The sequence below is a fragment of the Falco punctatus genome (assembly GCF_963210335.1).
Source record: "Falco punctatus genome assembly, chromosome: 6".
Lineage (NCBI taxonomy): Eukaryota > Metazoa > Chordata > Aves > Falconiformes > Falconidae > Falco > Falco punctatus.
The window spans coordinates 88,583,035-88,595,727 of NC_137585.1; the positions used below are offsets into that span (position 1 = coordinate 88,583,035).

General features: G+C 36.6%; 1 protein-coding gene across 4 annotated transcripts in view; it reads right to left on the minus strand.

The window, feature by feature from the left end:
- The window catches only part of TAFA5 (TAFA chemokine like family member 5), a 522,400-nt gene that overhangs the window by 47,195 nt on the left and 462,512 nt on the right, over positions 1 to 12,693 (minus strand). For 2 of the 4 annotated variants that reach the window (XR_013929223.1, XR_013929224.1), the window contains 2 exons: positions 11,366 to 11,458; positions 1 to 10,063 (listed from right to left, as the gene is read on the minus strand). The exon at positions 1 to 10,063 is cut by the window's left edge. Coding sequence is in view for 1 of the 4 variants with exons in the window: in XM_080394109.1 (XP_080250235.1) it covers positions 10,055 to 10,063 (9 nt within the window). In the remaining 3 variants the exon portion in view is untranslated. The remainder of the gene's footprint in view (positions 10,064 to 11,365; positions 11,459 to 12,693) is intronic. The other 2 variants (XR_013929225.1, XM_080394109.1) reach the window with 1 other exon arrangement.

Genomic DNA, 12,693 nt, shown 5'->3' on the forward strand with positions numbered 1-12,693 from the left:
TGTGTGAACCTTATGAAGTTCAACAAAGCCAAGTGCAAGGACCTGCATCTGTGTTGGGGCAACCCCAAGCACAAATACAGGCTGGGCAGAGACTGGATTGAGAGCAGCCCTGACGAGAAAGTCTTGGTTGTGTTGGTTCATGAGAATCTCAATGTGGCCTCACAATGTGCGCTTGCAGCCCAGAAAGCCAGTGACATCCTGGGCTACATCAAAAGAAGCATGACCAGCAGTTCAAGGGAAGTGATTGTCCTCCTCTACTCTGCTCTCGTGAGACCTGGACTACTGCCTTCAGCTCTGGGGCCCCCAACATAAGAAGGATATGGAGGTGCTGGAGTGGGTCCAGAGAGGGCCACAAAGATATCAGAGGACTGGAGGCCCTCTGCTATGAAGACAGGCTGAGAGAGTGGGGTTTTTCAGCCTGGAGAAGAGAAGGCTCTGGGAAGACCTTATAGTAGCCTTCCAGTACCTAAAGAGGACCTACAGGAAAGCTGGAGAGGGACTTCTTACAGGGGCATGTAGTGATAGCACATGGGGTAATTAACAGATTTAAACTGGAAGAGGTTATATATAGATTACATATTAAGAAGAAACTATTTTCTGTCAGCGTGGTGAGACACCGGAACAGGTTGCCCAAAGAAGTTGCAGATGCCTCATCCCTGGAATTGTACAAGGTCAGGCTGGATGGGGCTTTGAGCAACCTGGTCTAGTGGAAGGTGTTGCTGTCCATAGTAGGAGCGTTGGAACTAGATGATCTTTAAGATCCCTTCCAACCAAAACCATTTTATTTTCTCTTCTCCCAGAAATCTGGCAAGAAGAATAGAGGAAATGGCCTCAAGTTATGCCAGGGAGGTTTAGGTTGGATAATAAGGATTATTTTTTTTTTTCACTGAAAGGGTGGAGAAACATTGGAACAGTCTGTCCAGGGAGGTGGTGCAATCACCATCCCTGGAGGTATTTAAAAAATGCACATATGTGATACTTAGGGACATGATTTAGTGATGGGCTTGGCAGTCCTGGGTTAATGATAGGTCTTGATGATCTTAAAGGTCTTTTCCAACCTAAATGATTTTATGATTATATTATCCAAAATCCCCTCAGAGTAGCAAACCTGGGGCCAGCAAGCCATCTGGCATAGCAGTGCACTGCTAGAGGCAATATCATGAGCTGGGCTTTTAGCTTGCACTGCACTCCCCACTACCAAAGACATTCTTGACCCATTGCCTAACCTATTGCTGTGGCTCCCAAGTGGGAAAAAAAGAGGAAAGAAATCTTGCTGGGTGTCTCAAACTGCCTAAGGAAACTACAGTCACCGTCAAAATAATACAAACTGGCCTGTCAATGGAGCCACTTACATTTCTTCAAGTAAGCAAAGTAAGGTCTACCAGAGCTTTGTTAATCCATGAAGAACAAGGCATTTCTGAAGTAGAGGAAACTAACCGGATGGGTACAATTAAAACAACAAGGATTTTGGAACACCTTCCCTGACTCCCAACATGCTGTATTTATCTTTTAGTTTAGAAATTTTCCATGTGTTCCAGGGTTGGAAGAAGCTCTCCAACAACCCATGTAGGTCCCTAGAAGAGTCTTCTTTTCAACATGTAGAAGCTATGGCCTCTTGCTCTTCCCAGGAATTTCCTGTGTCCCTGAAGATCCACACTTTTTTGTGTTCATCTGTGACTCTTCATTGCATTTTGTATTTCCAAACTTTTTCTTTTCCTCTATTACAACATGTGAAGCATAAAGCAAGCAACCTTCCTCCCTCTCTTAATATACAACCAGTACGCTAAATGTAACCTGAAATTAATTCACTCACTCATCTTATAAACACCAAAAAGGTCTACTCAGCAGTAAAATGAATATTTTGGGGGGGGAAAAAAAAAAACCCAAAAAACAAAAAACAAACAAAAAAAAACCAACAAACTACCAAAAGGTAGTCAGTTTACTATCAATTACCTTCCAAAAGTGAATACATTGGTGTTTGCGATGATGTAAAAAACAGAGGCACTCAGACTACCCATGGCTACTCCGATTCCATCTCTGTTAGAACATGTTACTAAGAGTTTATCTACTAGTGGCTTAGCTCAAAGAAAAATTTACTTTTTCACCAAGACACATATAGCTCATCACATTGGGAGTCAATTTAACTCATCTGGATTTCTGCATGGCTCACTGTAATCCTGGGCATTCATAAGGGAACTAAAACTGTGCATCAGAAATGATTTTCCATCGTAAAGCAACTTGTTCCCAAGACAGATGTTTATGGGACAATACAATCCAAAGGAAATTTCACATCATCAGAGCTGAAAGATGAAACTCAGTCACACTCAAGCATCAGTAATCTGTATGTCCAAAATAGCAGGTGCTGCTGGCTGTTGCATTAGGAGAAGAACAGGAAATAGGCACGCATCTTCTATTTCTGCTGTGCTGGAAACTTACAGGTATGGTTGCAGCTATTCAGAATCCCTATAAACACCGGAACATCTTTACAGACTAAATAAATCAATCACATGATATTTCAGATCCTTGAAGGCCTTGGACTATGTGATATCAGCCTAGCTGAGGACTAAATAACAAATAAGACTTAGCATCACTTTTGTATCAATGAATTTTCTAAAGATCTGATTGCCTTGTTAATATATTGGCAACAGATATTTCCCATTTCCATTTGGTATCTCCAAAGATCCCAGTCCTACCTCCAGACAGAAGAATTGATAGGGATAACTTGGTTCTGCTCCAGTAATTATGTGTCTGTATAGAAGCTTTTCCTGAGGAAGTTATGGAGACATCTAACATCATGAACAACAGTCCCAAGCTTATACCCATTAAATTAAACTGAGGCAACACTAATGTGCTTGATACATTTTTCTAAAATAAGATTTTTTAAATAATTATCAAACAGTCCTTTCTTTCAGAATTCCAGCAAACTTTAATATGTGTTCCTTTTCTCACTTTCCCACTACCGGACAAGGTACCAGACACTACCACATTAACATTGTGTCTAACAAATCAACTGAATAAGAAGAAACATGATTTCTAAAGTTAAAATAATGACATTAAATGCTATACATATCCCCTGTCCTTTTAGGTTTCTCTTGACTAGTTGGGCAGTTAGTTGATCAATCCATTTACAAAGTTTGTCTTCAGGCCCTTAAACAGATATTTTTTTTCTTGTCACAAGGTTTAGTTGTTCTGAGGCAAAGCTTTCTACTCTTCCTACGTTTGTCCTGCTGTCTCCAGAGTCTCCATGTAGTGAGAAGGACCTGGTACATATTAAAATGCAGTCTATATTCTCTGTGTTCCTCTTACCTAATAAATGGGTCCGTTTCTTTTTTCTGGTTTTGGTTGGTGTTTTTTGGGGGGGGTGGTTTTTTTTTTTTTTGTTTGGTTGGTTTGTTTTTTTTTTTTTTTTTTTTTTTTTTTTTTTTAAGGGGATCCTACTTGACATGTCTTATCAGCTTTTAAAAATTATTAAAATTAAAACAAGTGCATAATTGCATGGAATTCTAAGTGCTACTGAGTATATTATATTGCAGAATCTCCTGTGATTGTAACTGTTTGAGTAAGAATCAGATAACAAGGAGCTTGGGTGGCATTACAATTATTTGTGATTTTTCTCATTTTTGTGGGTGTTTGTTTCCTGTGCACAGTGAGGTCATTGTTATTTACTCAGCTAGAATTCCTGCCTTTCCAGAGCTCACCCTTATTTGACTTGCTTTGCATGGGCTGGAAGTTACATTATCACTGTCACGTTGTTGTCTTTAAAATTTGGGAAGGAATAAATCTGCCTGTGCTGAAAACCAAGTGTTACATGGCTTCATTGAAGAAGAGCTTTAATTTGTACCAAATTAAACATAACTTTCCTCAAGCCTCACTATACTGTTTTATTGTTTGCTAATAGCATATCCATTAGGCTAATATGTAGTGAAGTTGCAATCTGTGTTGAATTTCTGCTCTGGAGGCTACTTAAATACATTTGTGTAGAAGTGACTGGAGAGTGTGGACAGAAGTAGCCCACATTTGTTTTCATCTATTCATGTGGGTACGTTCTGCATATAGAGGAGTCAATATATTACCCTACAAACAGGGGTAAATATATTACCTTTGCATTTGCATTAGTCATTGTGATGGGAAGGCCCTCTTTACTGCCACCGGAGCTCTCTGAGCTCCTGTTTTGTGCAATGTTTCTGTACATTAACAACTGGCTTAGGTTGCTACTGCCAACCTTTTGTTAACACCTTCACAACTCAGTAAGTAATTTCAGATGACAACTGATGTCAACATTTCCTGTCATTAGTCGCTGCCTTAGGTGGCTGACATGTATTGTTATGCCTGTGTAAGAACCTATGCTAAACCACCTGTCTGTCTCCTTGACTGTATAGCAATATACATAGGCTTCCTCCTACGCATTGAAGGAAGACAGACACTGTCTCATGGTGATTTAAACCACTGTTTGATGTAGTGCTCAGGGTCCTTACCTAATATAAATTTTACTCTGCACACGCTTACATTGTTCCTTTGATTATATCAGATCCTATACTCTAAATATAAAGAACTTTGACGTTTTCTGGCTTATTGTTATTTTCTTCTACTTTTCTCCTATTTCTTAGTTTACTTTTAATTGGTGACAGAATGACCTTTTACATATTACTCATGGGTCTCAAATTTTAATGGGATTTATGTCTCAAAAGAAGACAACCATATGATGAGTAAAAATCTCATCTCTGCAGTTTGTATTTGCTTTCTCATTTCCCTATTTCAAATTTTACACATTTTGGCTCCTGTAGCACTTATTAAATACTACAAAGCACTTACTAAATACTAAATATTCTGAAATGAAAAATATTTAATTTTCTCTGGTCTTGGGTTGGTTTTGGGTTTTGATGTTTTTGTTTTGTTTTGTTTTGGTTTTTTTGTCAGTTCCTTCTTGGTTTCCTTCCTTTATTCAAGTCCCAACTTGAAATCAGATGTAGAATATTGTGTTTTCTGTCCATCCTCATTTGCCTAAGCCCAATCTAAGATCATTACTTCAATGTAGTACAAATTCTATGATGCTAGAAAAACAAATTGGAAAGAGGAATAAAAAAATAATTCCTCAGTTGTAACTCCTGTAATTACATAAGGTAAATATATATACACATATAAAGACTTCATTTTTCTAGGGTGTGAAACATCCACCAAACAGTAACTGGAAAACCAGAAGAAACTTCACTTCAGGGAGGGCTGTGATATATTTTCCCACCCAGAGAAACCATTAATTTTAAAAAGAAACCAGTTAAGACATGGTATCAACCAAGAGGAAGCACACAGCTGAACTGGTTTGACAGTTCCCACATTCTATTGATATAAATTCTCTTTGAAGAGAGTGGGGTAAATAAAAAAGCGTAATTTATAAAATACACCTGAAAGAAGAAAAAAGAAAGCACAAGTTACTTCTTTCCTTTGCTTTCAGTATATGCACCACCTTCTTCAGCCCTTTATGATTTTCACCACACAGGTGGCAAAACACTTTCATTTGCATTAATCATTCCTCTCAGAGAATCATTACCCAATTCCAGCCACAAAATTACCACCATTACTGAGATGTTTGGGAAGTTTCTTCATGTTTGGAGCAGGAGGAATAAAAGTACCTGGAAATCACTTTTACCCTTAGCACATCTTGAAGTTGCTTGAAAAACAACTTCAAAATAGCAGACTAATATAATTTATACTGGCAGAGAGTCTCTTACAAGCCTTAGTGATGGTAACCTGCTGCCTGTGCTCTCCGGGAAGCAGTATGGTAGTTAAAGAGCCTTTGACTTTCCAAGGATTCTCGCAGCTAGAGGAATTCTCCTCTGACTAAGCCTATTGTGATAAACGTTGCCTTGAGAATCAGAAACTGGGGCTATTTTTCACTGGTTTGTGGTGGTTCTAACCTAGTCTTCACCATTTCAAACCTCACAGAAAATACCATCGTACATCTTACTGTTCCAATCTTTCATCTGAAATAGTTTTAAATCTTAGAAGGTTATGTGCCAAATGCTTCCATTTTTGTCTCTTTAATGGGAAGGGTGACTGCTTGTGTACACATATGCAACACCCCTACTCAACCCATTAACCCATTCCCAGTCTTTGGTTGTTACTCATGTATATGCTATTCTTAATATAAATCATACAAAGAGGTTTAAAAGAATATGCCTTCTGTATTTTTTTTATTTGGAAAATACTGTATATATGTAGGTTTATGTGATGAAAGCTGGTTCAGCTTTTTCTCCTTGAACTAATATTCCTTTTTTTTTTTTTTTTTTTTTTTTTCCTTCTTGTGTCTACATGCGATGTTGGCTTGTGCTTTTTTCTTTCCACTAGTTCAGTGGCCCAGGCAGTTAGTGCTCTGATTTTCCTATCAACCAATCAATTTACCATCTTCTAGTTCAGCTGTTTCTTATACTCACATAGGCTCTTCAGACACAGTGTTGAATTCTTTATTTTCTTCTGGAAACTCTAATTAGTACTCACGATTGTGATGAATAGGCTATATTAGATAGTAAGTGCCTGGGTTAAAGATTTATGCAACAGCATGTGGGTACAGTTTCAGTAAACAAGTGAATGATTGAGGATACCACATGCATAAAACCTGAGCTACTGCAGAGAAGAAATGAATTGGCAAAAAAAAACCCAACCCCCAAAAAAGCTAAAAGCATAATTATGAAATTGGTGAATGATGTGTCATATTCATTGCTATAGTGTGTTAATATTTGCTCCATTTGATATCCCAGATGTTTAAAGTAGTCATTAAATATGTCCTTGCCTGGGCTAAGAGAGAAGCTTTTTTCAAAAAATGTTTAAAGGTTTACTGCATTTCTAGAGGTTGTTTTTATTAGTCTATTATGTGTTTTTTCTGTATTCTTTTGTTCCCTTTCAAGCATATTTTGAAAAAGTTACTTGTTTGCAAGCTGAGAAACGAAGGATATTTAATAGCATTCAAACAAGACATTCCCTTCTGTGTTTCAAATTTTGCTTTGGAAGAGGCACATCAAATACTTTCAGAAACAAACAAATTTTTATGTAACTTAGCTTTGTAAAATTAGAAGTTCACAATATTCTGAAAATATATTGTTCCTGAGACAGAAACATTTCACCACTGCTCTTAGAGTAGTAATTCACAGTGACAAAGGCAGCCAGTATATTTTGTTTGTTTAAAACTGTACATTTTGGAGGAGGAGTGAAAAGTACAAAACACACTTTAAGTGCTTTGAGGTGTCTGTTGACTCAGCAACTAGAATACACCTCTGATGAATAATCAGAATATTTTGTCTTTGATATTTCTTAACCAGAGTAGACCTTATAAACAATGTACATCTCTCTTTTGTTGAGCATTTAAAGTACTCAGAAAACAAAGACATAAGCTTGCATATTCAGAACCAACAGGAAGGTATGATTTAAGATGTATAGATTTCAGATGTCCATTCTTAGATCCTTTAGTGGGATCTGGTTTCTAGAAAATAAATGACCTTAATCTGATCTATAACTGAGCATACCAGAATGAATGTACCCAAGACCTAAAAAGGGAAGGGTAAAACTTCAGTTTCAAAACACAACTCATCCTCCATTTCCATTCCATTGCTAAGTCTTCATCTCTGTGCCCCACCTTACTAATTATCAGGTGAAATTCCTTTGGTGACGTCATGCTCAGGGAACAGAAGTCTCACTTACAAAAGGATTTTCTTTATTTTTCATAATTTAGCTGAACCAACACATAACTGAATACTGTAAAGCAACAAAAATGATGTAACATCTTTAATTGTTCTGTTTACTAAATAAGGCTACTACACTCCCTTTAAAATAAATCAAAACAGAGAGTTGGTAGAGTGAGGGATCTGGCTCTTGAGGTCTACATGTACAGTAAATGTATTTACCATCATTTATTGCATGACATTTTAAACCTGACATTGGTCATTTATAGTGCAGTCAGTCCATAACACTTTTCAAGTGGCTGGGCTTTAATTGCTACTTTGACACTGGTCAAAATGCTAAGATTAAATAAGAATTTTGTATATATTGATTTTACTTGAAGACAAAATGATCTATAGTTCATGTTTCCTGCAACCTCTGCATTAAATAAGCCTCAGTATTAGAGCAGGCCTTCAAAAAATTTCTTTAATCAACTTTCATTTTTGTACCTTTCATCTATGGTCACTTGAACAATCGCTATATATTTTTCTTTAGTAGAATAGAACTAGCATAACACTAAAAGTTAATTGGAGTATTAGGTAGTATACTTGAAACCATAATACATTTGCCAGGAAGGAATTAAGCTCCCCTGTTGATTGCATCATATCAATATGTACCAAACTTACATACCGAAAGGTACAGTAAAAGGGAACAAGGTTTTGTTTGTTTCTCTGTTTTGTCATTATTTCCCCCTTGTCTATGCTGTCTTTTCTAAATTGTCACTAACCAATAATGCCAAAAATGTGGGCTTTCTAACAATGAGGTAAACCACTGAAAATGGGATCAAGGAACAGGCTTCAAACTGACCCTTACGGTGTGTGTCGGTGGGTGGGGGGTGGGGAGGAGAAGAAAGAAAGAAAGAGAGAGAGAAGGAAAGAGAGAAAAAGAGAGAAAAGGAAAGGACAGAAAGAGAGGAAGGAAAGAAGGAAGGAAGAAAATGAAAGAAAGATAGGAAGTAAGAAAGAAAAACAAACTTTGCTATGAAGAGCAATGAGTAAAATATTTTACACTCTATTTTTATCAGTACATAAAGACAAAAAATAAAAATAAAATAAAAATAAAAAATGCCTTCCAACAGTGCAATGGTTGAATGCATTTATGTAATATAAACAACATTATTCTTTGCTTTTTCTACACAGTCCTCTCTGGTCATGCTTTACATCCAGAATGTCCCAATGGAAGAAAGCAAACGACACCAGTCACTTCAGAGACAACTGAAGTAATAAAACACAACTTAACTCTGAACCACTTGTCATGACTGTCAGAGTTATCACGTTAATTGTTAAATAGGATTTTCTACAAATATACAACATATAAAAACTGTTAAATATATAACTTTAGGCTTTTCAAAATACATTTAATGATCTCTTTCAAACAAGTGTTACTTTTGTTTTCTCTTTAATTTGCTTTCTGGTGCTAAATGGTGTATCAGATGAGACATAGGCCACAGATGACCAAACATGCTCTTTGCAAATACTGTATTATCCAACTTTAACTATCAAAAATGGAACTGTAGAAGAGGCATGTTTAACTGGTTAAAACTGAAAATGATTTTAGTACGAGAAAGTCAATCTAAGTACAGAGGAATAAAGGTGCTGTGTAGACAGTTTGTGTTCTTTTTGTCCCAGGTTTTCAAACACACGTCATTTTCTCTCAGTGCTCCATTATTTTCTCTTGAACGTGGCATTTCAAGAGCAGGTCTCTGAGTTAGTTTTTACTGCAGCTTTCCATAAAGACATCTGCTGGACAACAACATATCAGCTTTGTGAAAGCTGGAATCATGTCTATGTGGAGACCTCCTACAATTTAATGACATAACTCTGTTAACAGTAAGATTGTGTCCACTTTAAAATAGATTTTGCTCTTTGGTCTATTGTATATACTGAAAGTATAAGAAAATAAAAGCAATTCAGACAGTTTAGGGCACAAGAAGAGTTTCTCTTTTGCACCTCAGTGTCCTCCCATAGGCAAAACAGTCTTCTCTAAGGCTGATTGGGATGATACTCTTCATTGTAGCAGACTCTTCGGATTAAAACATGTAGGTAACAGCAAGTCCAGCAGTGGTGTATAACGTAGATGAAACGTTAACCATGAACTTTTTTGTATTGCTAATGCCCAAGCATATCTCTTTTTCTATATTCCTTAGTCCAGTGATCCTTAGTATGGTAGAAAAACTTTAGCTCATAATGTAGAGGAATTATGCTGTCATTCATGAGATACAGAGAAACAGACAGTTGAGTTGATGACATATAACGGATGATGATCAACAGCAGTGAAACTTGACTAAGTTAAGTAGCTCACACAGAGCCTAAACCACTCCTACGAGGATTCTGTGTTGCTGCATTTGTCAGGAGACCTGCAAATCAATAAGAACAAATGAGTCAGTGTCTTAATCTACAATCCTGGTTATCTTTGCTGTCCATTATTTTAAAATATACTGTACTGAGATTTTTCAAGCAGACAGCTAACAAATTGGAAGATATATTTTTCACAGCAAATATTTTCTCTCAGAAACAACATATGAAGAAACCTATATTTTTATTTATTATAAAAAATTAACACTTTAATCATTATTTCTAATAAAGCCACAAATATAAACGATAATTTACAATAACTTCAATGCCATCTACTTTCTACTAAGTTCCATGCATATTCTTTTTCATAAAAATAGTATCACAGAATATTATGTTACCTGCATTAAAGTTACATATAACAATTTCTAATACACATGGTGATTAATATGACTATTACTTTTTACATATAGGATATGATGAAAAAAATGGACATGAAAGCCATGACCATTTATTAAAAATGCAAGGATGTTTATGCTGGAGGCTTTTCTGCATTTAAGTTTCCAATGAGCACTAGAGTGCACCTAATTTAATCAATACTGCCCTCTAGCGATGCTATTACAAGCGCAAATTAATGTAAATAATGTTTATTAATAGTAAATTTAATCAGAAATTTGGTTTAGATGCACAGCAGAAAAAAAAAAAAAAAACACAAAAGAATGAAAATGGGCAAAGGACTTCCAAATGAACCTGTTTAAAAGCAAATGGAGTGGAAGCAGTGGTTCGAATGAGAAACAGAACCAAAGTTCACACTTTTAAAGAAAAAGAGTACTGGAAGAAACTACAAACATAAATGAGAAAGGAATGGCTGATTTATACAAGGAGCCAGCTACTCATGCTCACCCAAAATAGCAGTTTAGAAATGGTTTCAAGATTACACTGGTACCGTATGACACAAAATGTTTTGAGGTGTATTAAGCAAGCATGATTGTTACAAAATGCCACTTGAACATTCAAACACTATCTTCTTCTTTGGCATTGTTCCGTCTCCAAATAGTCAGAACTATTATTACTGATGGAAATACCATGCATAACTCCAGAAAATACTGAACAGTGAATGTGAAAGAGCAAAAGAAAATCCAATTCTCTTGGTTCAAGACATATTAAATTTAGAGTTTTTAACCTAATCCTCAGAGCAGTAAATGAAATACCTGCCTCCAAATCAATTTAGTGACAGCTTGAAACATATGGATGTCTCTATACATGTATGTAGATAGATAGATAGATAGATAGACAGACAGACAGATGAATACTTTCCTTATAATGCATAAAGTGTATGTCATAAATTTCTGCTTTTGTCCTCTCACCTTTTCCAGGAAAAAACACCCCAGAAATCTTGCAAACAGCCTTTTCTTTTCGGACTAGTGATCAGATCTCCAAACCACATGGCCTCAGACAGGCTGAAGGCAAAAAACCTGGTTGATTATTGTGGTATATTCCCCTTTTGAAATATACGTTCAGCAAGAGAAATTAGTTTAAAGTTTTGCTTCTATTAATTGTTCTGTTTCCCCTTTATAATCTGTCTTGGGGTTTCTGCTATGCCCCCTATTTTTCTTCCCATTAGAAAAGAACACAACTTTTAAGGTAGTAATACATTTTAGGCAGCAAGACACAAAGCAAAGGTTTTTTGGTTTGTTAAGTCTGAAAGTAAACTACTATTGTGTTAAGAATTAGGTTGACTTAGCTCCATCTTTGCTGACTTATGCGGGAATAGCCAAAGCTAAAAGCAACAGCATAAACTGCTGATTGACTGTGTGTTCGGTGTTTTCATAGTGTGCTTCTCTACCATATTGGTCCCAGGATGGAGAGAGTATTCAGGTACCATCACATTCATTTGCAGATACCTGCTGCTTTGTCGTTTTATGGATACGAAAGCTTCCTTCCTGACTTTCTATCACTTTCTCCCCTTTGCACATCCCTGCTATGTGAATATGGTATCAACACCTTAAAAGGAGAGAAGAGGGGAGACAATTATGCGTTTTAAAAATGCTGAGGCAGGGCAGACAGCAGGCTTGAAATAAAGTGATGTCAGGAAGAGGAACACATTAGAGAACAGGAGGTGAATTTACAACTTTGGACAATGACAGGAGAAAATGGAATGAGAGGGTGGAAAAGGCACAGGTTAGTCAGGGAAGTTTAAACATCATTTATTAATGAAGGTATGAAAAATGAGCGAGATAGATAATAGGAACAACAGATAAAAAGAAGAGATGATAGAAGAGAGTATGAAGAGTCCAGAGAAGAGGCAGAGAATGCACATCTACACTTCCACCTCCTGTATTTTTCCCTTTCATTTCTCATTATAGGTAAATTAATCAGTTCCCAGAAAACCAGACAGATCAAGCAAGAGAAGAGGGATTCCCCAAGTGACCATAAAAAGGACTTGTTTACTATTTATACTAATAGTCCAAACTGTAAAATAAAAACATAGAATCATAGAACCGTTTAGGTTAGAAAAGACCTTTAAGATCATTGAGTCCAGCTGTTAACCTAGCACTAACAAGTCCACCACTGAACCATGTCCCTAAGTACCACATCTACACGTCTTTTAAATACCTCCAGGGATGGTGACTCAATAACTACCCTGGACAGCCTGTTCCACTGCTTGACAACCCTTTCGGGGAAGAAAATTTTC